The sequence below is a fragment of the Ambystoma mexicanum genome, chromosome 10 (genome assembly GCF_040938575.1).
Source record: "Ambystoma mexicanum isolate Mex_15411 chromosome 10, UKY_AmexF1_1, whole genome shotgun sequence".
NCBI lineage: Eukaryota > Metazoa > Chordata > Amphibia > Caudata > Ambystomatidae > Ambystoma > Ambystoma mexicanum.
The window spans coordinates 1,493,645,614-1,493,673,028 of NC_090932.1; the positions used below are offsets into that span (position 1 = coordinate 1,493,645,614).

General features: G+C 46.0%; 1 protein-coding gene across 4 annotated transcripts in view; it reads right to left on the reverse strand.

Annotated features, from left to right (window-relative positions):
- The window catches only part of RSRC2 (arginine and serine rich coiled-coil 2), a 373,088-nt gene that overhangs the window by 158,949 nt on the left and 186,724 nt on the right, over positions 1-27,415 (reverse strand). For all 4 annotated transcript variants that reach the window (XM_069619623.1, XM_069619624.1, XM_069619625.1 and 1 more), the window contains 2 exons: positions 20,929-21,054; positions 1,763-1,842 (listed from right to left, as the gene is read on the reverse strand). In XM_069619623.1, the coding sequence (XP_069475724.1) occupies positions 1,763-1,842; positions 20,929-21,054 (206 nt within the window). The remainder of the gene's footprint in view (positions 1-1,762; positions 1,843-20,928; positions 21,055-27,415) is intronic.

Below are 27,415 nucleotides of genomic sequence, written 5' to 3' on the forward strand. Positions count from 1 at the left end.
TCCGTTTGAGTTGGTAGAACCAATAAACTCCCAAGTAAGCCACCTCCTGGACACCTCGGAGCTGGTTGCATTTCATCAGAGTGCTGCATGAAACCGTAGAGCCAGGAAGATGGACACTAGATTATGTGCGTTCCTTGCGTTTGGAAGATACTCTGGACTCCCACAACGTCGGACCGAGCCTGACCCCCCCCACCCGCCCCTCAGCTGACTGTGGGACCTCTGAAGCAAGGACAGTCCACCTCAGCAGCCAGGACCAGTGTTGTTACCAGTGCGGTAGCTGAAATGCGAAAGCGCCACTGAAAGTGAAGTTTGCCAGTTGCAAGCTTTTGACTGTCCCAGTGCAGGAGTCCCCCGACGTCCTCCCTCTTGCCCCCACAACGGAGGCTCAGGAACAGTAAGATCTGCAGGAACTGCCAGGAACAGAAGTCATCAGCTGTATCTTTTTCTTCATTGAAAGATACTGTAAAACAAGACAGAGAACTTATCTCTCCCGGTGAAAGTGCTTGAAACTTTTGCAACTCGCAGGCCTAATCAGCTTGTGACCACATTTGATTCATCTTTTCACAAACTACTTCTAAGAACTTGTGCAGAGACTTTTCCGTTTACTTAACAGAACTGCTTTATCCTATCGAAGACTTTAGCCTAGCCTATTGAATTGAATCTTCTGGTGCACTCAAAGTAGCTACACTGTCTAAGAATTATTGTAGTCTTTTATGTTCTGATAACCTTTGCCTTTCACTCCTCTTAAAAAGTAATGTAGTATATTTGTGTGTTATTATATAATTGCCTCCTTCTAATGAATGTTTTATAACCGACAGATAAATCAAAGAAACCTTGAGTACAAGTGTATTTGAACACTTGTGATTGTAAACCTCTGCGTAACATTACTGCTCACATTCCCCTCTTGAGAAAAGCCTGGCTGCTCAACACGCTACCAAAACTGTGTAGTACAAGCTTATACCAAAGGTTGGGTTTCCTATACCTGTATTCAAGAGTTGTTTGTAGTGTTCCCTGAGGGTACGGCATACAAACTGTCCAACAGTGCGGTATTGGGGGTGGGGGGAAGGTCAGAGGGCTCAGTGATGCATTTGTAGGTGACTGATGCCTTTAACGGCCATAACTTATGTCAGTTTGTATGTGTATCTGAAAAGTACATGAATGTTTATCCACTTGCTCTATTTTTCCTTTAACAAAGTTATCCAATTGCAGATTGAATGTTAGCAGCAGTCACCACATTTTTAGAAATACTTGGGTTTTTTGTGGGTATAAAATAATTATTTTTGCTATAACTTTAAGTGAGGGTTTCCATGGATCTGTGTAGGTGCTGATTTCTTTATACTCTTATACATTGCACATTTCCCCCCCCCCCAAGATAAGCCTGACTGCTAGGTCACTACCAACTAGGATAGTATAGGCCTCTATTAGAAGTTGAGGCCCGTAAAACCAAGAGATAAAGTACTGTGTGAAGCGGGGCTGGGTGCATATCCAAACAATCAGGAACAGCTCAGAAACTTGATGGAAGTCCACACGATCCCCGACAGGCTGGATACAGGCATCCAGTGGTTAAAAATACATTTTTCCACTGAATGGCATACACAAGGTAGGGGGGGGTATCATGTGGCCCCTCACATCTGGCAGGAAACAAAGGCCAACTCATTTGAGAATGGAGTAATGCACAAAACAGCCACTTTGTTTCTCCATCAATTTAAAAAGAGGACCCCCGAGCACCACAAGAAACGACCCCAGCACTGATTGTGGTTACCTGCAGCAAGTTCTTGTTGCTTTTGTTTCTCAACCAATTCTTTTTCCCTCTGTTCTTGTAATTTCTTTGCTCTTTCCAACCTACACATTTTAAGTTAAAAAAGCAACAAGTAAGTATGATTGTATACATCATATTTTGCATTACATTGCTAAATCAAAAGCAATAAGAAATACATTTTTAAAAACAAGCTTGGTTTAAGCAAGTAATCTGATGCACAAGTCAGCCTTAACAAAATTAGACCAGGTTAGATTAAAGTTAAAGCAAAGTCTTTTGGTTGAAGTCTAAAGCAAAACAGTTAGTTAGGGGTAAAAACAGAAGCATTTAACTATTTTGTCCTCTTGAGCGTTACATTTCAATGACCTAGAAAGTGGTCATGAAAATTGTTCTCAGGGAAAGACAAGTGCATCTTAGTAAGGGGCATAGTGCCATCTATGAAAGGACTTCATTAAACGCAGTTAAGCATTTTTGTGGCTTCAGACAGACTAATCATCCCCTGAAACATTTTCCTACTGTCATTTCAGAATCGACCCTCTGGCAGATTATGTAAGACCACCCTATTATAGTAAACAGGAAGACACTAAAATTTAGCCACGCTCTACCATGATCGGTGACAGAGCAATAAGGTGTAGACTCAGGAGAGTGTTGGGGTGGAGAGGTCCAATGGAGGCACACTGATCATTCTCAATTATTCAGGTTAGACAGAAGATATACAGCAAATACTACTTGCCAGTAAAATTATTTTTGTGGCTTCTATCTGCATAGAATCACATGCTTTGCATAAGCCGCCATCTAGTGGTAGAGTATTACTTTTTTATATTCGAAAAGTGGGCGTCAAAAGGGGCGTAATTAACACCATCTCTAGCATAAGTGTACGGGCACGAATGATCCTTAACACGTTGTCCTCAGATTGTTTTCCGACATGTGAAATATGTTGTCTCACTGTAATTTGTTTTTATGCCTTTTTGCTCCCATGTGGAGATGATATGGGAGAGCATGTGATTTTTAGAAGATAAGTCCTAAAAACTATTACTGGTAAGCTGTTTTTTATTGTTATATTGGCCTTTAACCAACAAAGCATATCAATACATTAGTTAGAAAACATTCTAAAAATCACATTATCATTTAATTTAATATGGGAGTGCCTAAAATACAACCAAAATGACAATGCATCTAAAAAGATTCATAAAAACCAATAGTTGAAACATAATCAAAAAAGGTTATTGGTTACATTTTAAACTTACAATGAAGCCCACCATGGCCAGGACCATAACATGGTTCTTCCTGCCAAGCAATATTTCCAAAAACCTACACTACCATCCACTTGATGACTAACTAAATTTCAAGAAATGGGTTGATCACTTCCCTACTACCGCTGTACCAGAGATGCCCAAATGTTAGAGATCTTCCACTGAGTTGACCACACTACAGAACCGATAAATAGCTGCCTAAGCAAAAACCTACTACATCTTAACAAGATTTGTCTTGTACCATGTAGGCTTCACCTACATTTCAAGAAAGATTGCATTATCCTTCGATGTGGATAAATTGACAAATATGCTGCAAGCGGTCCCCGGCTTCTGGTGTCTGAACTCTGATGACTCAATGATTGGTACGGAACAAGTTAATTACCTTTAACTATTGTTCTTCAGCATGGGTCAGACATGGATTCACATGCTCATGAACATTCCCAGTCAGGCCGGAAATCCTTGGTAAAAAAATAACTTTCACTTACAAACTATTTCTCCTCTAAACCAATCACTGTGCTCTGGGTCATACTGTCCCATCCAATGACAGTCAGCAGCCATCTTCAGATTTGTTAAGCATGTAAAGTGGCAGTATGACCAAGAGTCTGAGGGGTTGGAGGGAGGGTTTGCCTCTGAATCCATCCCAGACCCATGCTGGAGAACAATAGTTACAGGTAAGCAACTTGTTCCTTCTCCAGCATGGGGTCTGGCATGGAGTCACATGCTCATGAATAACAAATACATAGCAGTACAACATTACACAAACACGGGAGGTGGCAAGGAAGCTCAACAGAAGCAATACTCTTACCTCTGGCAGACTCACCTCAAGCTAAAAGGTTGCGCAGCATTACTTGGCTGACTCTGGACTCTTCCCTGGAATCCTTGTTGACGCAGTAGAACTTCATGAAAGTATGCGTGGACCTCCACGTTGCAGCCCTGCAGATGTCCAGCAGGGGCACACCAGACAGGCACACAGTCGTCGCAGCGATCGCTCTGGTGGAATGAGCTCTTGGACTGCAGGGCAGTGGCCGATGAAAGTGCATGATGCAGACGGAGAGCCACCTAGAGATGGAAGCCTTGGACAAGGCCTTCCCATGGTTCACCGGACCAAAATTCACGAACAGTTGAAAGGACTTCTGACAAGCCTTTGTGCGCTTCACGTAGAACCTCGGGGCACAAGCAACGTACATCGAATGCAAGGCCTTTTCAGCCAGAGACTAAGCCTTCGGGAAAAACACTCAAAGGCTTGTTGAGGTGGAATTCCAACGGAACGTTCACCATGGAATAGGGGTACGTCCGCAGCACCAACCTCGATTTATGGAAATTCAGACATGGCTGCTTGCAGGATAGGGCCTGGATCTTGCCCATTCTCCTGGCAGCAGAGGTGATGGCCACAAGGAATGCGTTTTTCCATGTGAGGAACGAGAGGGGCCTGATGCATAGGCATGAAGGCCCCCCCAGCCCCCGCGAGCCTTGTCAGCACCATGTTGAGTTCCCACGCCAGGGCAGGAGCCCTCACTGGCGGGAAAGATCGAAACAGTCCTTTGAAGAACTCCTTGACGAGTATAAGAGACCAAAGTGAAGATCTTCCTGGAAAACTGGTGTAGCGAGAGATAGACGCCAGATGTACCTTTTCTTTTTAAAAAAAAGACTTTACTTTTGCATATAATAATATCAACAAAACAGTCAGGTTCACACCTCACCCTCTGTCTCCCCACAGAATGGCAATGCATTACTTACCGAAAAAGCATTTCTGATGGTTGTATCTGCTTAGATTCACATGCTGTGCATAGTCCGACATCCAGTGGCCACTGCGGAGTATTACATTTTGTTTTTTGTAGTCGAAAAGGAGACGTCAACAAGGCGTGTCTGTAGCACTATCCCTATAGTGACGTGCATTGTACCCACAATCCCTCACGCGTCGAGGTCCCTCCGTTTTTTATCTGCCCTGAGGAAGCCTATTAGACGTGAGAGTACAGAAAAGAGCGAGATAAAGGACGTCTATGTTTCTTCCATCCGAGCGGGAGGAAGGGTGGGCACATGTGAATCTAAGAAGATACAACCATCAGAAATGCTTTTACGGTAAGTAATGCATTGTCTGTTTGTTAATCTGCTTAGAATCACATGTTGTGCATAGACTAGCGAGCAGTACCCGGAGTTGGAGGTGGGTTGTGAGAAGGAACAGTAGAAAAAAGATGTCTTAATACTGCTTGTCCCACCTGGGAATGAGATCTAGAGTGGGCATCTAGACAGTGTTTTGTAAAAGGTGTGCAGAAAGAACTCCAGGTTACCGCTTTGCAAATGGACTCAAGAGGGACATTTGCAATGAATGCTATGGAAGCCCCAGTGCCTCGAGTACAATGTGCTCTCGGCTTGAAGGGTAGTTCTCTCTTAGCAAAAGAGAAACAGAGTGATACATTGGACAATCCATCTAGATATAGTGGATTTTGAAACTATCTCATTCTCTTCCTGCTGCCACCGAGACAAAGAACTGATTAGTCTTTCTAAGAGGTCTAGTTCTTTCCATATAAAACATGACGGCTCTGTGCATATCCAGTGTATGCAGGCTCCTTTCTCCCAAATTTGAAGGGTTTTGAAAGAACGTTGGTAGTTCTATAGACTGGTTGACATGGAATTTAGAAATATATTTTGGTGCAAACCTAGGATGTGTCCGTAGAACCACCATATCCTTGTGAACTGTGTTATGTAGTCAGCTGGAGACAAACGAGGTTTTCATTCACAGCGGTTTATTGCACAACAAATAGTGGTCACAGATCAATAATTTCAGCCAACTGATGACGGTTCTTTTCACCTCAGGCACAGGCGTTGTGCCTTGCTTTACTTGCAACTTCCGCTGCTGGGCTTAATTAGTTCCAAGCCAGGCGATTACAGGCTTTCACCCTTCAAACCTGTCCGCCGGCCATGAAAACGAAATTAACAAATGGCAATAATACACACTTCACCACTCCCAATCCTCCTTCGGCGGCCGTTTCTCTCCACTGGAAGGTCTTGAGCCTTGGACCAGGTACTGCGTCAATCAGTAAGCGGAAAGCTCACAACTAGTAAGCCCACTCGTATTCTTGGCTGGTCTCACTCCACTCGGGTGCGGGGTCTCTCGCCACGCGCTGCTCCTGCAAAATAAGACGCCTCCTGAGTCTCTTGGAGTTGCATTTAACCCTTGTCCGGCCCATCCCCCGTAATCAGCCCCATGTGTTCTCAGCAACGGTTTTAACACACCTGATTCAGATTCCCCACCTCCTCCCTGCTCCGTCCACTGTGGCTTAACCCTGTACTTTGTTTGTGTTTGGGCAGTTTTAACCTAAGGAAACCCGGTTCTCCCTTTCCTTTCTTTACCCATCAGTGTGCCCCCCCCCCCGTGATGCAGTATTTCGTGGGGCATTCTAGGATCTGTAGTCTGTCTCTTTTCATTGATGGCCAGCACTTGACGGGCCCCTTCTGCAACCCCCTCCTTTCTCCCAGTATCCAGGGCGGCTGCCACTGCTTCCACCTCACAAACTGTTACAAATGAGTCTAGTATAAAGAGCGCTTGTAGTTCACTCACTGTCCTAATGGAGGTGATGGCTATTAAGAAAGCAGTTTTAAGAGTGAGGTAATTAAGGGATGCTTTGTGCATGGGTTCAAAGGGTGAGCCCATAAGCCTAGTAAGTACCACATTTAGGTCCCATCCGGGAGCTGGGTTAGCTACAGGAGGGTGTATCCTCTTCTCTCCCTCCATGAAGGCTTTAATAACTGGGACTTTCCACCATGACACTTTGTGTTGAGAAGTGGTGTATGCGGAAAGTGCTGCTAGATGAACTTTAATAGAATTAAAGACCAATCCTGAGTCTATTAAGTGAGTCAGGTAAAGAACAATCTGTGTGGGAGAGCAGTCAACTGGGTAAATGCTCTTACCTCTACACCAGATGATGAATCTCTTCCACTTGCTAGAATAGCAGTAACGAATGTTAGGTTTTCTAGCCTCCCTAAGAATGTCCATGCATCTTTGAGGGAGCTGTGAATGTCCACATTCTATGACCTCAGGAGCCAGGCTGCCAAGTTCATGGTCTGTGGGCATGGGTGCATCGTCTTGCCCCTGTCCTGTGACAGCATATTGGATGGGCAGGGTAGTTTCACCGGTGGAGATAGAGACATCTCCATCAGGTGAGCGAACCAAGGCTGCCGGGCCCACATAGGGGCCACTAGTATCATGGTGACTGGTTCCTGGTGCATCTGTGCACTATCTTGTTGAGAAGGGGAGTCGGGGGCCGGGGGGGGGGGGGGGGGGGGGGGGGGGATGGGGGGATGAAGTGTAAACAAATTTCCCTGACCATGTTATCCAGAGACAGTTCCCCTTGGATCGGTTCTGGGGGTACCTGGAGGCGTAATCTTGGCATTAAGAGTTCTCCAGAGTTGCCAACAGATCCATTTCTGGGAATACCCATTGTGTGAAAACGTCCAAGACGATGTCTTCTTGTAACCGCCATTCGTACTCTGAGGGCAGAGGGAAGTCTCTGCTGAGTTTGTCTTCTAGCAGATTGAGTTCCCCTGGTACATGTTGTGACAACAGGAATATGTTCTGTTTGAGAGCCCACTTACAGATGTTCTGGGACAGCTTGGACAGTCCTGGAGAGTGCGTGCCCCCTTGCTTGTTCAGGTAGTACATGGCTGTGGTGCTGTCCGTACAAAGACTTGAGGGCCCAGAACACTGTCGGTAGCTCCAGGATATTGATTTGGAGATCCTTCTCCGGAAGCCACAGTGCAGTTGTCCAGTGTAGCCTCCCCAGCCTTCCAGGGAAGTGCCTCAGGTGACCGTTTACTGGTATGAAGGGTTTTGAAACCCTGTGCCCCAGGTGATGTTGGAATGGACCTTATCGCCTGGCGGAACTACTCGTCAAGCAGGATATGGTCCACAAAGCAAGCATCTTGACACCTGTATCCAGCAAGCGTCCAGGAACTCCTGAAGAGGTTGCAACCTGCACAGCTGGATAAGGTAGATGCAAGACGACATGCCCAGCAGCGACTTGGCGGCTCGCACCGTGGCAGTCTTCATTGACAACAGTCATTGCACCTTGCCCCGCATGCCCGCTTACTCTATCCCCCTAGGGAGACACTCGGAAGGAGACCTTATCGAGTGGCTCCTATAAACAGCATTCGGCGATGGGGTCAAGCAGGACTTCGGCTAATTTATCGAGAACCTCAGATCCATCTGCAGCGCAATGGTCATCTGTGTGTACGACAGCTGACTCTTGGCGAGCGAGTCCCGATGAGTCAGTCGTCAAGGTACGGGTACATGTATATCCCCCATAGACGTAGATGGGCCGCCACCGGTGCCAGGCACTTAGTAAACAGCCTGGGGGCTGACTTCAAGTCGTAAGCAAGGGCACTGAACTGGTAGTGTCGTCCCTGCACTACCATGGGTAAAACCTATTTCTTGTGAATGGGGACGTGGAAGAAGGCGTCCAGCGTCAAGAAGTCTCCTTCCAGTTGGCTGAGCACGTGCTGGAATGTGACCATTAATTTTTGGTACTCTACTTATTTTTTCAGATGTCGCAGTCTACAATGGGCCTCCAGCCCCCGGTTTTCTTTTTGACCAAAGTATTTGAAATGGACTCTGGAGCCCCAGAGTCGTTGGTGAACCAGCTCTATCGCCCCTTTTCTCAGCATAGCCCGTACCTCCAAGAGCTGAGGGGTGTGCTGCTCCTGCCGGGCCACCGGAGGGATCTGCGGACACCTGTGCTGAAACTCCAGGTTATGTCCTTGGGCTAGAGCATCCAGCAACCATCTGTTAGTGGTGATCATTTCCCACTCGCTGACGAATCCAGTCAGCCAGCCTCCACTGGGGTGCACGGGTGGGGGCCAGACGGTCTGGCAGGTTCTGGCCTGCTTGAGCGCCAGTGCCCTGCCTTGCGGGCTGTCGGTGGCGCTGGCCGCCTCCGTAGACCCGGGAACAGCCTCGGTAGGCTTCCCGAATCCTGGATCGTGAAAGTTGGCAGTACGACAAGAACTGTTTGGACGAACTGCTCGACTTTCCTCTGGAGGAGTGAAAGGAATAGCTGTGCTGCTGGAGAGTGCCACAGGAAGGGGCTGTCTCTGTATCGGTCTTGATGGCCTGCAGGGACTCGCTGACGACTTTCACAAAAAGGCTCTCTCAGTCGAACGGTACTTCAAGTACCCTCATCTGGACCTCCTGGCAGAAATTCCTGGCCTTCAACCAGCCTTGACGACAAACGCAGACGCCATTCCCCCCATCTGCTAGAAACCTGTGTCAGCAATGTTCAATGCGTCCGATAGCATAATCAGACACAACATCTCCTGGAAGAGTGCAAACGCCTCCATCCTCTTGTTGTTGTTGGGAGGAGGAACTCCAGAATCGAGCCCAGCTTGTACCACAGCTCCTGGTCGTACCTGGTCAGGCTCAAGAGTGCGTTGGCCACATTGGTGGTGGACGCCGCAATGTAAACGACCTTCCTTCCTGTGGCATCCATCTTCCCCCTCTGTGTCCTGAGGGATAGAGGACGAGGACCGTTAGGCAAGATTGTATGTAGTAACCATGTGGGAGTCTACAGCAACCATGTCCTCTTGGCAATAGGTAACCCAACTATGGGTATAGGTCTGTACTACACAAGTTGGTATTGAGACTGAGCAGCCAGACTCAAGAGTGGTAGATGTGAGCTGTAGAGATGCAACACTGAGATTCACAAACACAAGTATTCAAATAGCACAAAGCTTTCAAGTAAAATTATTTAAACGGTTGGTTTTAAATAAGCCTTCTATAGAAAGGGCCATAATTAACCATAAAAATGCACTTCACAACACTTCCTCAGATTTAAGTTAAGTAGATACCCTTTTGGGATGTCACACATACACGCACTTCCTACACCCTGAAGTCACTTCAATTACTAGGACACTGTAGATGAACAAGTTACTTAACAACTGGTAACGTTCTTTCGATTGGATGTTCCTCCAACGTATTCCATCCAGCTTGGGTGCGCTTCGGAAATTTTTTCGGCATATGGTGCTGTGCGTCATCGAGTCGATGGTCCCTCGATGGCCTCCGTCGAGGGTGACGTCATCTGGTATGTAAGTAGCACGTGCGCCGCCCGTTGGCCTCAGGTCTGTTTTCCCCCTTTTTTGCCTGTGATCTTGTACTGTGTAGATTGTGCCGGCAGAGAGGTATCAGCCTCTCAATAACCCGGAAAAATCTACAGAGGGGTAGGTTGGGAGGGCGTTGAGGAATATGTTGGAGGAAGATCCAATCGAAAGAACGTTTATAGTTGGTAAGTAACTTGTTCTTCGAGTGGATTGTGTCCTCCAACGTATTCCTCATCTTAGATAGACTCCCAAAGCAGTATTTTGTTACTTTCTCTGGAGGAGGGATCAGATTTTTTTTAGATTTTTTTTTTATCAATGCCTTTAGATGGCGGAATAAACCACTGCTTTTCCAAAAGTCAGCTCCCTAGACTGGGAAACATCCAGGCTATAGAATTTTGAGAAGGTGTGAAGTGAAGACCAAGTTGCTGCTTCGCAAATGGACCTTATTGGGACACCTCTTTGAAGGGCCGTTGAAGAGGCGATGCCTCTGGTGGAATGAGCCTTCAACCCTTCTGGTGGGTCTTTTTGTGCTAGTCTGTAGCATTCTGAAATGCAAAGTACAATCCAGTGTGAAATTGTCTGTTTTGTTACCGATTGACCCAGTTTCCTTCCTGTGTAGCCTATAGACAACTGGTTGTCCACTCTAAGCTTTTACATCTCTAGACTTTCTAGGCCTAAAGCTCTTTTTGGATCCAGCCTGTGTAATCTTTCTTCCTTCTTACAGGGATAAGGTGGAGGATAGAAAGAGGGTAAAACAAGTTTGACTTAAATGAAAATCAGATATTACTTTTGGTAAAAATGATGGTTTAATACAACCCTGTCCTTAAGGAACACAGTATAGGGTGGCCCAGAAGACAGTGCCTGCAATTCGCTCACTCTTCTTGCCGATGTTAGAGCAACTAAAAAGGCTGTTTTCCATGTTAGTAATCTTAATAGACAAGTGTGCATAGACTCAAAAGGGGCACACATTAAGAATTTTAGGACTAAATTTAAATCCCAAATCGGTACTTGAAATGGGTGAGGAGGAAACGCATTGGTGAGACCTTTTAAGAATTGTGTTATTAAAGGAATTTTGAAATGGGAGCATTCTTCCAATGAGCGCTTGAAAATAGAAAGCGCTGCAAGGTAACCTTTTATTGTTCCGATATTCAGGCCTCTATGTGCTAGGGTGAGAAGGAAAGAGTACTTCCGGAATAGAACATACAACAGGATCGACATTCTTTTCCCTGCACCAGTTGCAAAACTTTTTCCAACGGCAATGGTATAGAGACTTTGTTGCTGGCCTTCTTGCCGAAAGCAACACCTCCATATCATCATCTGGAAGGTTCCAATCCCTGTATCTCAGCCTTTCAGATACCAAGCATGTAGGTTGAGTGTTCTGACCTCTGGGTGGAGAACCTGACCTTCCATTTGAGAGAGAAGGTTCTCTCTCTGAGGAAGACGTACTGGAGGACAGATCGACATATCTAGAAGGTCCGGATACCACATTCTCCTGGCCCAATCCGGGGCAATTAGGATCATGCGGTTCCCGAAGCGTCTCAGCCTCCTGATGACGTGAGGAATAACGGGAATCGGAGGGAATGCGCACAATAGTGGCAAATTCCAATCCACCACAAACACGTCCCCCAAGGCTCCTCTCGGGGGAAATTCCCTTGAGCAATACTTTTCGCATTTTCGGTTGCGAATAGGTCTACCTGAGGAGTTCCCCAAAGGGAGAAGATCTCTTGAATGACTTCCTGAGCCAGTTCGCATTCGTGGGCCACCGTGCTCTGCCTGCTCAGAGCATCCGCCATCATATTCTCTTCCCCGGCTAGATGAATTGCCGTTAAAGAGATTCCCTCCTGAATCTCCCAATACCAGAGCTGCATTGCCTCTCTGCACAGAGGTAGTGACCCCACACCACCTTTTGTTTAGGTAGTGCATGGCCACTGTGTTGTCCGTCATTATCAGGACATTCTTTCACCTGAGAGATGGCAGGAAGGCCTTCAGCGCTAGTCTGATTGCCCTCAGCTCTAAAAGGTTGATATGTAGTTTGGACTCCAATGGAGACTAACGACCGTTGATTGTCAAATCATTGGCATGAGCTCCCCACCCCAGGAGTGAGGCGTCAGTCACTACTGTGATCTCCGGCCATGGTTGCCAAAAAGGCTCTCCTTTTAGGATGTTCTCTGTACAGGTCCACCATAGAAGGTCTTGTCTGATATTGTTCGGAATCTGAAGATCTGTCATTTGACCCGAGAACTGGGACCACTGAGTCTTTAGGGCCCATTGAAGGGATCTCGTCCTCAAGCGTGCCTCTGGCACCAAAAAGATGCAGGATGCCATGAGGCCGAGCAACCTTAAAAAGTCGTAAACCTGGAGATTTTGGGCATTTCAGAATTTGGAAACCATCTGAGGAATGTCTTGAGCCCTCGTCTTGGGAGGCGAGCCCTTTCCCAAGGATGTGTCTAGTACACCACCTATGTACTGAAGCTGTTGGGAAGGTGTCATTTGAGACTTCTTGAAATTGGAGGGAGAAGCCCAGTTTGTGGAGGAAGTGGCAGGTGACTTTCAGGTGAACTAGTGCTTGCTCGGCAGAGCGCGCTCTGATCAACCAATCGTCCAGGTAGGGGTAGAAAATGAATCCCCCCCTCTCCTGAGGTGCGCTGCCACCACTACCATTAACTTAGTGAAGACCCTCGGGGCGTAGGTCAACCCGAATGGCAGGACTCGAAACTGATAGTGTGAGTCGCCAACTACGAACCTCAGGTAGGTATTTTCTGTGTTTGAGATGAATCGGCACATGAAAATAAGCATCCTGGAGGTCCAATGACACCAACCAGTCCTGGAGTTGAAGGGCCTGAAGGATCTGAGAAAGGGTGACCATCTTGAATTGGTCTTTCCAGAGGAACTTGTTCAAGTTTCTTAAGTCCTCCGTCCTTTTTGGGGATAAAAAAAAAATACGGGGAGTACCATCCCTTGTTCCTCTCCGCTGCAGGTACTGGTTCTATAGCACCTTTCTCCAGCAGGGTTAGAACTTCCTGCTGTAGGAGCGGGTTTGAAACTTTCAACGGGTGTCTCCCTGGTGGATTGCTTTGAGGTTGCTTTAGAAAAGGAAGGCAGTAGCCTTGGGCTATTATGTCTAGAGCCCAAACATCTGAAGTACTGGCTCGCTTTTCTTGCAGATGCTGCGACAGCCTGCCTCCTACAGGTGTTTTGTGCTGCAAGTCCTCAAAGTGGTTTTGTGGCGGATGTTGCAGCCGCTGATGGCAAAGAGGCTGCAGCTGGAGCTGGCTTAGCACGTTTTCCTCGTCCACCACGAGTGGCCTTTCTTTGGCCCCTTTGACTGGCCATTCCTCTCGTCTTTCCATATGAGGTGTAATAACGATAAGATCGTCCCCTCCATGATTGCCCTTGCGCACGAAAAGGCTGAGGTTGCCTAATAGCTCCTAAAGATTTGGCCGCTGCTTTTGAGGTCTGTAACCTCAAGGCTCTTGTCAGCCTTGTTGCCAAAAAGGTGAGAACCGTCAAAAGGCATGTTCAGAAGGCAGTTCTGTACGTCCGGTGCAAAACCAGACTTCCGTAACCACGCAAACCTGCGCATTACCGTGCTAGTACCCATGGACCTGCTTACACTATCCGCAGTGTCCAATCCAGATTGAAGGGATTCCTGCATGGCCTCCTTTCCATCTCCAATGATGGCTAGGAAACCTTCCCTTTCTTCCCCTTCTGGTATGTGCTCCGCCGCCATTGCGATGCACTCCCACATAGTGTACGAAAATTTAGCCAAGGCACATGTGGAGTTGGAAGATTTTAATGCCATGCTCCCGGCTTAAAATACCTTTCGTGCCCAACCATCCACACGCTTATCGTCCCTGTCTGGAGGGATAGACGGGTACACAAGTTTGTTGGAAGCTGTGGCTGCCTGCATGACTAGACTCTCGGGAGTTGAATGTTTTGACAGATAGCCGGGGTCGCTACTGGCTGGGGGGTATTTTGATGCAAGGGACTTATTCACCGGGGGAATAGAATCCAGAGTTTCCCCAATTCTTGGCCACCCTGTTTTGTAAGGCTACATGAAAAGGTAGTACTGGGTCTTCAGTGGGACCATGGTCCAATGAGTCTGTTAAATCGCCTTGGACGAATTGGGTTGTGGTCTAGCCTACCCTAGGTAATCTACCACCTTGGTCATTAACTGACGGTAAGATGGACTGGCATGCTCTCCTGGATCTGGTCTACCAAAGTCATTCTCAGGAGAAGTGTCAATGCCACTTGCATTATGTAAAGACTCCACCAAATACCTGATTCTGCTTTCCTCTGAGATTAAGCATTCTGGGACACTTGGGGTGCCATATTCCAATCCAAAAGATACATTTTCCTCCTCGGATCTCTCCTGTTCCTCAAAAATTGAGGTCAAGGATTTGAAAAACTCCTTCCTAGGGAGAGGCTTGAAAACCTTCTCTGCGAGAGGAGGAGGAGGAAGAGGAGTAGTACCAGGCTCTGAAGAAATTACATGTTTTGTAACTTTCCCCTTCTCTTTTTCTGGCTGCCCTGGCTGGGTTGGAGCCTCCGACGTTAATAAAGGCGTTGAGGCAGTCTTCGATGATTTTCCCTTCGAGTGTGACAGGTCACGGACGGCATCGGTGACCTTGAGCGGTCGACTCTAGCATTTATCGACTCTAGCATTTATCGCTCGGCGTCCTGGAAGGTTCCCTATCCTTCCTTTTACAATCACCCGGGCTCGAGGGCGCGCAAGTGACGCTCCCGGCCAACTTACGAAGAAGGCGTGGATCGAGGCTTCGCCTTCTCAAACACCTCCATCATTTTGATCCTGAATGCTTCCCACTCTTCGGAAGACGAATGTTTCGTGGGGCATTTCATTTTTTTCGGAGACTCATCTGACGAGGTGGAGGGAGACCAGTGGTGTCGTTTCTTCAATTTTTTTGATGAAGACGAGCGGTGAGAATCGCTTCGGGATCTAGATCGATGCCTTTCGCGTCAAGGAGATTTCTCCTCATGGGGTCTCGACTCGACGGTAGAGGCTTTTCTATCCTTCCGACGTACCTGTAGCATTCCTCTCCTTTCTTGAAAGGCCTTTGCAGTCATTGCCTGACACTTCGAACAGGCCTCCATGTCGTGGCCTTCTCCGAAGCATGCAATACGGAGGTTGTGGAACAGGAAAAGGTTAAGGAAGGAAAATATGAACAGGTTTCCCAAAACCTGCAACTACTTTACAATCTTTCAAATGAAGTCTAGGTTAGACCTTTCCCAGTAATACAAGTTAGACTTCTGTACCGCCTATGAGGGACAGTAAAAACCAAAGTCAATGGGTCAGAAGAGTCTACTGGGAGCCAGGACAGAATGTCAATTGAAAATGTCTAGGGAGCTGAGGCACTTCAGATAGCACAAAAGTCTTGCACAATGTCATTTAGAGAGTTTGTAGAAAAAGGAATCACTGTTGGGCTACAAGCTGCTAGGCTTGTGAAGTGCACAACTGAAATCAACTCTGCAAAAAGCAGCTACGGCAAGTCTCACATTAGAACAAGCAAGCTACAGAAACAAGAGGTAAGTACCCCTTAGTCAAGACAGTACCTTAGGTTGTAAGAAGAGGATCCAGCTGGCTTCTGTTCTGGTTGCAGTTCTGCAGTTCCTGGGCCTAAGTCGTGTGTCCAAGAGGGAGGATGTCTGGAGGACTCTTGCCCTGCAGTTCGAAGGTCTGCGGCGGTATTGGGCTCTTTCCAAACTAGAAGAACTCTCTGGTTTCAGCTACTAGCAAATAACACCACAGCAGTTCTTCGTCACTTCATGGGCTCCCCTTGCTTCTGGGGACCAGCACTCTGCTGAGGTGGCTCAGGCTTGGGTCGTCCTGCTTCGGAAGGGTCCTCAGGATCTTCCTGGAGCTTGGGTCCGGCTTAAAGACGATGCACTAGTTTCTGGTGTTCGACACCTAGCACTCGATTCCAGCAGCAGCAAGGAAGTACAGCCAGCAGGGAGAGGGGCACCTGCAAAGTTAGTCTTTGGGTCAGTTCGTCCCACCAACCCAAAGGGAGAAGTTGTCTGTTCCGGGCTTCTCTAGTCGATACAAAGTTGGGGCTTCAGCACTGAAGTAGGGCTTCACCGGGCAGTTCAACCGTCCAGGAGGTTACAGCAAGCTTCTCTTCCAAGTTCTTTTATTGGATGTTTCTTCCAGTGGTCAACTGCCTTCTGTTCAAGAGAATCCTTTTATGCAGGTTTCTCCCATTCATGCACAGCCTAGCTGTCACTCCCACAGCAGGATGGCTGTCCTCCAAGGAGACTAAGGACAGTGAGTTTCGGGCACCTCCCTCGCTTCCTGCTCTGCCGGACACACTAGAGCCGGATCAGTGTTTCAGCACCCAAGCAAGCCAAAGGCAAAACTAACAAAAACAAAACTGATTAAACCTGGTTTGGCAGGCAGAGTAAAACCAAAGAAAAACCTCATAAACAAGGAATGGGAAAAAAAAAAAAAAAAAAAAAAAAAAAAAAGACAGGGCCATTCTGACAAAATGGGCACCAAGGGGTGCAATACTGCAGCTGAGGATTCAGCCTGCGGTAAAAAATGCACAATGGTAGGAAAATGAAAATAAAAGTATTGAGGGTAACTTACAAATGTTTACATGAGTAAGTAGGAAAAGGAGCTACTAAGTAACCCCCTCGTACTTCACCAAAAGATTGAGTGTACTAGACCTACATAGATAAAAATACTTAAATCATTTTCATTTTACAACTCTTGGAAACAGTAGTTCACCCAAGAGAAGATATTTAAACCTTAAGTGAAATCCAAAGGACTTCCCTGTGACACAGCACTGAAGGTGCTGTGTGTCACAATACAAAAGGTATATGCCTATGGAGTTTTTAAGACTCCAAAACCAAAAGAAACAGAGTCCAAAACAGATGTCCTTAAGTCCAGCAAAAGAGCTGGGGGGTCTCCAAGGTTGAAGGGAATTAGCACAGAAACGAGAATTCTCCCCAACAAGGACAGGTTAGCTGACCACTTCCTTGCGGCCGCTGCAACCACTGAATCTGGCCATGGTTGCGGCCTCAGGCAATTGGGCGTGGATTCCGGCATACAGTATCTCTTCTCCAGCCTATCCAGGTGGCTGGAGCCATGCAAAGGTTCAAGAGGGCCAGGCCCTACTCCCACACGTCACCCAGAAGGGGCACCGCCATGATGGTCTTCCTCTTGGCCCTGCAACTCTGGTACAGGAAACCCTGCATCCTGGTTTCCTCTGGCACAAGCTGTAAGCGCTTGGAGGCTTTGGCGACCATGGAATAGAATGACCTCACCTCATCCGGTGGGAACGCCCTCAGCTGCGTAGATCCGCCAGCCGCTGTGATGATATCATCTTCATCCGTCGCAGATGTGGAGGCTGAAACTGGGGCATTGAATGGCACTGCCTCTTTGCCAGAGGCTTATCGGGAGGTATGGGGGGGGGCCATAGGAACCGGGCTATGTGGCATCCTTCTGGATCTCCGACACCAAAAGTGTGTAGGGTCGACAGGATGTCCAGAGATATATCCCTCAGCTGAGCAGGCGCGATCGAACACTAGGAAACTCCAGGTCAACATCTGTGGACAAAACTTTCACGGCCTGGGACACAGCCTGGGGCTGTCCGGTACTTCCTTACCACCACCACCCCACTTTTCCACCCAGAGGGGTACGAGCCGAGCTCAGAGACAACATACTCTTCTCTGGTGTGCCAGCAGGCTTCTTGCCTTGGAGGCAGGGACACCTTCGGCACTGTGGGGGATACCTTTACAGGGTCAGCCCCAAAGGGTTCTGGGGTTGATACAGGTCAGGAAGATTAACCATTACTATGGAAATCTTACCCAAGACGGAGGTACTGTGCAACTACATAACACTTATATGCTTGGTATTGGGTAACCCACCTTTTGGTATAGGTCTGTACTACACAAGTCAGTAGTGTGACTGAGCACCCAGGCCTATCTCAAGAGGGGTAAATGTGACCAGTATAAATGAAATTTGTAAATACAAGTAGCACTTGTACTCAATGTTTCAGTTATAAATAGTTATTTAACGCCCATTTTTAAATAAGCACTCTTTAAAAAGGCAATGTTGTAACAAGGTAAATATACTTTAAAATTACTTTTCAGAATCAAGACAAGTTAGATGATGATCTCTAGATATGCTTCTTTCACAATTCCTACAGCCTGAGGTGACTTCACTTACAAGGACAGTAATGGCATATGTATCACACTAGTAAACTACGCAGAGTCTGAGATTTGCAGAAAGGAAAGGAAAATAAAAAGGTTAGGACAGTTTGACTGAGGACAATTGAACCCTCCAATGAAGTCTTAATAAGCCTATACCAGCAGCAACAATATACAACAAGTTACCACCTAGGAGGGACAAACAGCATCAAAGTCAATAGACTAGAAGAGTTTTCAGAAAGCCAAAACAGCCAAAGTCATTTGGGACAGTGTTTATGGATCTGATGCACTTCTTAGATCAAAGTCTTGCACAAAGTTAGATAGGTTCAGAAAAATCACTGTAGGGTAACAAGCTGTAACGCCTGTGAGAAGGGAGTTGGAATAAACTTGAAAAGAAGAAGATAAGCCAATGCAATTTCCAAGTGAGAAAAGCACGGCTACAGGCAGTGAGGCAAGTACCCCAAGCCTAAACAGTACCGCTGGTTAGAAGAGTGGTCCAGCTAGATACTGTCTTGCTACAGCAGTGCAGACCTTGGTTTCCTGAGCCTCAGTCGTGGAGACAAGAGGGAGGACATCTGGAGGGCTCCTGTGTCGGTACTTGAAGGTCGTCGGCAGCTACGGGCTCTTTTCAGTTCAACAGCACTTTCCTGTTTCAACACTTAGCAAACAGCACCAATGCGGATCATGGTTGGATTTCCTTGGGTCCTACACTCTGGTGAGGGGACTCCGGATCTGGAGGACCTGCTTCTGAATAGTCCTTAGGAGGATCCTGGAACTTCTAGCCAGATTAGTTACTGCTGCAGACGTATCAACTACCGACACTCCTGGCATTGGGCTTCTGAAGCAACCGAGAGGCACAGCAATTTGGGGATAGTGGTCCAGTGGAGTTTGTCTTGGGGTTAGTTGGTCCCACTAACCCAAATGGAGTGTCATTCCATCCGGAGGTTTTCAGGTGAGGTGAAAAAGGAGTTCAGCACAGCAGTAGAGCTTCACTGGGCAATTCGAAGGTCCAGGACGTTGCAGCAAGCTTCGTTCATGGTTTCTTCATCAGGCGTTTCTCCTAGTGGTCGACTGCCTCTTGACCCAAAACCCTCTACTTTTAAGCAGTTTTTTCCCATTCATGCACAGCCTAGGCTGTCAATCACACAGCAGGGTGGGCCAGCCAGTCAATTGGGACTAGTTGCATTCTGGCATTCCTAGAGTCAAAGGACAGGGGAGTTTCGGGACCCTCCCTCACATCCTGTCCTTCCAGATACATTGGAGCCTGGGGCGGGCTTCAGGGTCCAAGCCCGGCCAAAGGCAAGGCAAACAAAGGGCTCAAACATGTCTCAACTCACAGAATAAACCCAAGCAAGACCTCACAAACAGAAAAATGTGAAAAAAGACGACCAGGGCCATTTTGACAAAATGGTCACCCATGGGTGCTGTACTGCAGCTGAGGATTCAGCCTGTGGTAGAAAAGCACAATGGTAGGAAAAAGTAAACAACTGCCACCAGCCATTTAAAATAGTGATGGAAGCAAAAATGTTACATGAGAAAGTAGGACAAGGGGCTAAAAGGTAACCCCGCCCCCCAGCACTCCACATGGTGTGTGCTGGACCTACAAAAAGAAAAAAGGTAAGTTAAGTCAATTTCACTTCATTATTCTTGGGCACTGTAACTCACAAGAAAGGGTATTTAAATCTTAAGCGAAATCTAAAGGATTTCTCTGTGACACTGTACTAAAAGGTGCTAGGTGTCAGCATACAAAAAGATGCCTATGGAGCTTGTCAGACTCCAAAAGCATTGAAAAAGCAAAATCCAAATCAGGTCAAAACACTTGAGAGAAAAAAGTCTCACTCACTCCAGGGTTAAAATTTAAAAAGTCCTGAAGTCCAGCAAAAGAGCTGGGGGTATCTAAGGTTGAAGGGAATTAGCACAGACATGAGAATTCTCCCCAACAAGATACATGGCAATTCCTAGTTATTTCATGGCAGTGCTCATTGTTCGATATAAACCTCAGGTAAAGTGTAACTGTCACCACAATAACTTGAATCCTTTCCTGGGAAGGACAGCAGGGTTCAACATTGGGATTTATTGACAGGGAATAAAAATCAGCTCCTGCCCATCAGGCATAACTAGTTAGGCAGGAGCTAACTCAACGGAACCAGGAGCTAGTACATAGTTTGCATTTTGTGCAAAGTTAGATTTGCTGAGCACTACCGTTTGTCTTTCATTATTCAATATGCTCTAAAATGTCCCTTGTGTGTTCTTTATTATCCTTTTATATACATTCTGAAACATACACAGTTAATATCACATAGCAAGGTTTGTATGGTACCACTTGCAGCAGGAGTCAAAAGTAGCTCCTGGTAGCTTTTGGTTTCAAGGTAACCAGGAGCTGAATAGCTCCCAGCTCCTGTCAATCTTGAACCCTGGGAAAGGCCATTCATTGCCTGTTGGGTACTTAAAATGGCTCTCAGAAACCCATCGTTTTGACTCGATAGAATGCTGGTTTTTTTTCAAATGTTCAAGGTTTTTAAATGTTCATGTGTGATGGTTCCAATGAGAAGTTGCAATCCATGATATGAGTCAGTCATCCAGGTGTGGGTACACACGTTCAACATGTTTCTGAAAAGACAGTGTTGACAGAGTAGCAGTGCTTATAGCTTGTTCCATTACCTTCTTGCTAATGCTTCCTGTGCATCCATTGCTGAATTTCGAACTCTAAACAGTGGAGGACTAGTTGGAGTTCGGCTTCGGCTTCCACTGCGTACTCTAGGTTTCTCGCTTTTCTTCTTCTTTTCCCTGAAATTAAAATAATCAAAAAATGTTACCAAGTACATGTTATGTAACATACTTCTAATGGCCACCGAGAATATTAAAAATGCTATAGCACACTGAGGCAGGGCAGAATTAGGCAGCATAGAGAAGGAACAAGTTACTTACCTGTAACTGTTCTACAGCATGGAGACATTGCGCCTATCAAAATGTGTAAAAGTAATCAGAGAGCACATCTGAATGCCTGGTTTACACCACAACTTAACCTTTTAACTGCCATGGGTTCCTCCCCACCCCGAAGTGCCAAGGCCTTTTTTGGTGATTTTGGTATTTTGCCATTCAATGCCGTCTAACGTGTTCTGTTCCATTAACCCTTCAAGTGCCAAGGACAAGGTATCTCATCCATGGCACTTAAGGGGTTAAAGCCCTTAAATCACAAAAAAGAGAATTGGAAACCGTATGGCGACACACCCCATCTGAAGAAAACAAAACTAACATCCAATTTCGCCGACAACTAGAAGAAAAATGATCTGCACCAAAAAATAGCTATACAATGAAAGAATCACTAAACCAAGTTCCAATACTAAAGGAACTATTTGCTATCCTATGAGAAATGGAAGCTCCAATTCCTCCTATAGACAACGTGGATAAGGATATACTCTGGTGCACAAGCATACTTAACGCCCTAGCTAACAAAATAATCACTCCAAAATATTATTGCTGATAAGAGAGCCACTTTGCCTAATCATGACCATCAATCGACAAATCCAAATGAATCACTAATACACCACATCAATTCAGATTCTCTAAAATCTTCATTTTCGAAACTGAATAAAATCATCTCCTCTTTGAAACCATCAAGGTGCCAGGGCAAAAGTTGTCCCGCCCAATTAAATAAAGACGCAGCAAGACCTAGCGCCATTCATACATAAATTAACGCCTCCTTCGACAAATCTCGTCCCAAGCAACCTAAACGAATCATGGGTCTCACCTCTACTAAAAAAGCAAACCTTGGACCCTTCCATTCCAACGAACTATAGGCCAATTACAACTGCACCTTTCCTACTCAAAATACTTGACAAAGCAGCGTATCTTCAAATACAGAAGTACCTTGAAACTAACCATCTCTAAGGAGCCCGCCAATCAGGTTTCAGGCCACAACATGGCACTGAAACGGCACTAATTGATTTAAAAATCCCAATATTTTGTATGTGTTTATTAATTGTATCGCGCACCAAACCCTGAGGTAACTGGGCGCTTGAAAAACGTAATGGTTACATACAGATAAGGCAGTCATATTACAATCCAGTGTAGAGACAGCAAGAGGGACCCTGGTTACAGGTGGGTCAGAAAAGGAGATAATATACAGTAGTATGACAAATCGAAAGATGAGCTAAAGCATAAATAGACAGTGTCCGTTCACACAGTGGAGGCCTCTTAGTGATGAGACTTGTTGCTCAGCCAACTTTTTATATTGGCTTTAAAAAGGTGAGGAAGGAGGGTTCCTGTCTGAAGGGGATGGGAATAGAATTCCATCGTTTGGCAGCTTGGACTGGGAAGCTGGCTCCTCTGGCTGTTTTTAGATTAAATCTTGGTACCACCAGGTTGTGGGAGTGAGATCTGGTAATGCATGTGGATTGGTGTTTACAAACGTCCGCTAGGTATTTCAGGGCCGAGTTTGTGAGGCCTTTGTGCGCGATGGCCAGGGTGCGTAATGTGATGTCACCGATGGGTAGCCAGTTGGCATTTGGTCTGTGAGAGGAAATATGGCAAGATCTGGGAAGGCCAGGTGCTGCTCTCCGAGAGTTATTCTGGAGTTTATTTAGGTTATGTTCAGAAGAGCCCAGGAATAATGTGTTGCAGTAGTAGAGTTTAGATAGAGCAAGTGCTCTAGCCAACGTTCGGCAGCTGCTTGTGGATAAGTAGGATTTAAAGCTGTAGATCAATTTATTGGTATAAGCCGTGGAGGACGCCACTCCGTTTACCTGTTTTTTGAGAGAGAATTGAGTCAAGGTAGACCTCCAGTGTTTTTAACTCTTTGGAGACACTGATTACATTACCGTCAATGACGAAGGATGAGTATCTTCATCAACTCCGTCTTGTCGTCATTGAGGCAAAGACTGTTGGTAGCCACCTAGGCTTGGATTTCGAGAAAGATAGTGTTTAGCAGTTTGGAATCATGGTCATAACAGCCAGTAAGGGGGATGAGGACTTGAGCGTCATCTGCATAGTTAGTGTAGATGACACCCAGGTTGTCCAGGCGGTCGAAGAGTAGCTTCGTAAATATATTGTAAAGTGTGGGAGACGCACAAGATCCCTGAGGGACGCCACAGATTATCGGTGTGGGGTCTGCTGAAGCTGACGGGGGTCTGGTGGTCCTATTTGATAAGGATTTAACCCATTGCATTGGTGGAGAATGCTGTCGCTGTGTTAAGGTGTTTGGTGAGACATTGGTGGTCGTCGAGGTTAAAGGCAGCAGATAAGTCAAGGAGTGGGAGGATTGCTAACTTATAATTGTCCTTCGCCTCGTCCATTTGGATCTTTAGATCTAGGAAGGCTGTCTCAGTTCCATATATGGGTCTGAAGCCTGATTGTTTAAGTCCAAGGAGTTAATTCTCCTCTAGGTGCTTTGCAGATAGGCCACCCGATCCATTCCTTCTAAAAAAATCTGGGACGGTGGTGATGGGCCTGTACTTATTGGGGACATTTGGATCGAGTTTTTTTAATTTTTTTTTTTTTTATTTATTTTTTTAGTAGTGGGATAACCCAAGCTTCCTTAAGGTTGTTGGGTACTTGATTGGAGGCGAATGAGGAGTTTCAGTGTGGTAATGAAGGGGGCTAGGTCTTTGGCGCCTTCTTTAATCACAGTGACAGGGCAGATATCGCCTTGCAAATGAGAGGGTTTAAGACTTTTTATGATGTCTTCAACTTCCTTTGAGGTAACTTGTGAAAAGGTGAGGGGAGGGCATGGATGAAGGGTTTTCGCTGGGTCAGGGGCAGGCTAGGAGCAGATTGTGAGGCTTGCCTTTTAGCATTGATCTTGTTTTGGAGTAGTGCGATTTGGTCTGCGAGTGCTTGCTGGATTTTAGTGCACCACTCTGTCTTTGTTGCAGTCTTGTGTGGGCGGTGCAGGGGATTTGAGCTCTTACGATTCTGGAGAGTTCCTTTGCACTGGATTTTGTATTATGTATTCTGGAATTGTAAGTTTCTTTTTTGGCAGAAAGAATAGCTGCTTTGTAGATAGCGGAAGCTGACATAAGTGCAGTTTTGTTAATATAGGGATTTATGCCAGATTGATTCAGCTGATCTTTTTGTGTTTAAGACTTTTTAGTTCGGGGGTGAACCATTTGTTAAGGTGAGCCAAGGGTTTGGCTTTCCTCAATTTAAGAGGAGCCGCAATATCAAGTGCAGGTTTAAGAGTGTTACTGTAGAGGTCTACCAAGTTAGGCGGGTCGAGGTTACTGAATTTAGTTTTATTAAGGATGTCGCTAATGAAAGGCTGGAGGCTGTCTATGGTTATGTTGCAACAGTTTCTGGATAGCAATGATGAGCTTAAGGACAAAGGGAAAACGGCCATGCTGCTACTCTTTGACCAGTCGGCTGCCTTTGACCTGGTGGACCATGCTTTTTGTGCAAACACCTGGCCTCTGTGGCTCACTTCTCCAAGGACGCAATAGCATGGGTCCAATCCTTCTTAAACAGGACTATGAGAGTCTTCTCACCGTCAGCATCAGCAGACCCTATCCAAAATACAGGCGGCGTACCACAAGGGTTCTGTGTCTCGTCAACCATGTACAATATTTTTACAAAGCCTTTGACAAATTGGACAGTCTGCCACCTACATTATATTATGCAGACGACACAGATCCTCATACCCCTGTCGGGCGATTACTAGAAGGACACTGCTCTGGTGAACAAAATGTACCCCCTCATTCAGGTATGGATGGCAGCCCACGGCCTCTGCCTGAATGACGACAAAGCGGAGCTCCTGATTTTAGGAACAGCTGCCAACCTAAAAAAATTGAATACCAACTACTCCACCTTCAATATTGACGGAAATACAATCAAGGTTGTAAAGGAAGTAAAAACTTTAGGCTTCTACCTTGACGCCACACTAACATTGAACAAACAAGTAAACACCATGGCATCCTCAACAGCCAACACGCGTAAGCTAATTAGGGCATGCAGGCCATTCATATCCAAATCTAGCTTCATCATCCTAGCTGACGCCTTGATACTCCCAAAATTGGACTACTGCAATGCCCTCTACTTAGGAGACAGTAAGTTTACCCTGGGAAAAAAAAAATCAAATCCTACAGAACAATGTTTTAAGAACTGCTCTAAACATTCCAAATAGAGAAGATGTATCATAGTTAAGGAGAGAAAACCATTGGTTGAAGGTTAATGACAATCTTGCTTAAAACGGCCTCACTTACTTTCAAGTGCCTCAACAAAGCGGCACCTCCTTACTTAACCGAGAGAATAATCAGACAATCGTCCAACCCCCCCTTCCAGAACGGCCAATTCCTTCTGCCCCAACATACCCAGATTTAATATAAAAAAATCTTAAGGTAGCAGCTTCCCAGTCAAAGCGGCACAGACCTGGAACGCACTCCCACTTTCACTCAGAGTGGACCAATCTTGCTTCAGAAACATCTTGACCTGGCTGCGACAAATGACATCTGACTTTGTTGTATTCCACTCCTTGTCCCATATGTATCACTCACCTTTCTGATTTCACTTACTCGCCCTCCAGATAAGGTGCATATTGTGCCTTTTTATGCATGTAATTATGGCCAATATGGAGGATTTCATTTTCTACTGTGTACCGTGTATGCTTTATTTATTCATTTAAAAAAACACACTTTCCACCACTAGATGGCACTGTAGTTCTTTTGTCAGCAGCATAGCAACCGAGCAACAAAATAATGCATGCACCCTTTTAAAATGTGTTCATACCCATAACGACTAATAGCTTCATATGCTAAAAAGTAAAGTTTACTTTGATATCCTTAGTTGAATATTCTTTAACCATGTTAATGTTAAAGGACATTTGTACCGCGCACTATTACCACCGGAGTGGTCCCCTGGCGCTCTGGCGGCTCTGAAAGAGGAGGGGAGGTCGAGTTAGTGGGAGGAAGCAGGAAAGTGCAAGAGAGCAGTGATGTGCTGTTGGCGGCCTCAGCCCGGTGGGTCCGTTGGCTGGGCCTGGGGTGTTTGTGGCCGGTAGTCGTTGTGTACTGTTGTGCAAGACTATGTGTTTTTTGTTTTCTTGTTGCAATGTAGTGAGGTTTGTGCGGTTTGTTGTGCTGTAGGTTTTGGTTGTGTTTGGAGTTTGAGAGGTGTATGCAGAAAGGGAAATTCTTAGTAGGGTTGGTTAGTTTGCGTGTGTGTCTATCCTGAATTGAGGCGCTCGGCCTGCATAGTCTCCCCTGATGCGGCTTTCCATCATGCAAGGCAATGCTCTGTCCTGACCTGGGTCTGACTGGTATACAAGGTACCTTACTCCTCTGGCCCCCACCATTTAACCATACATAACACGCTGGAGGTTTGTGACAAATCTCCAAACCTAAGTGAGTTTATGGCACAACTTATTTTTTTGTGTGTTTTTAAAGCGCTGAAAATAAAGTGGGTAAATCAGGATGTTTTGCCTTTTGTATCTTATAGTTTTCCATTCAGGATGTGGAAAATAAAGGTACAGTGACATTTATTTTGGCACAAAATGCTGCTATAAGGATTTACATGTTGTCATGAAGCTTTACTATGCATTTTTTTTATTTTGGAAGAGAACTATAGGACAGTATTATTGTAGGCCTGAACACCCAAAACTTTAATCAAGTAAACCACGGAAGAAGGTGGCCGTGGCCAAATTGAAAGAGGGGCTTAAAATCCCAGTTTAGCTGTTTAGCATAAGTGTTTGATGCTGGGCAAATAATGTAACCTCACCCTGACTTCAATTGCAAAAATTAGAGTGCTTATAAATGATTGAGTTTACACCCTTACAATAGGACAGTTTTAATAAGTGTATGGACACATTGGTATATCCTGGTGCTCCCCTGCTAGGGGCACCAATACTGCTGTATAGAATTGCATTATTGCTGCACTGGCCCTCCCCTATTCTTGTAACACTGGATTTGACAGGCAGACTTAGTGTCACCAGCCAGTCAGTGCACCAGAGATTATAGTATAGTGTACTGTGGTAGAACCAACATTACATTTTCTCCCCTGTTGCTCCAAGCAACTGAAGGTGCTTGGGCCATCCAGAGTACTGCCCCACACTCTGCAATGTCCTATTATGCTATGATATGGAGTCTTTCATTGCACACCATCTGCCATTTTCACACTTTCGAGGACCTTCAGGTTCTGCAAGAAGTGGGTGTTTCAGACT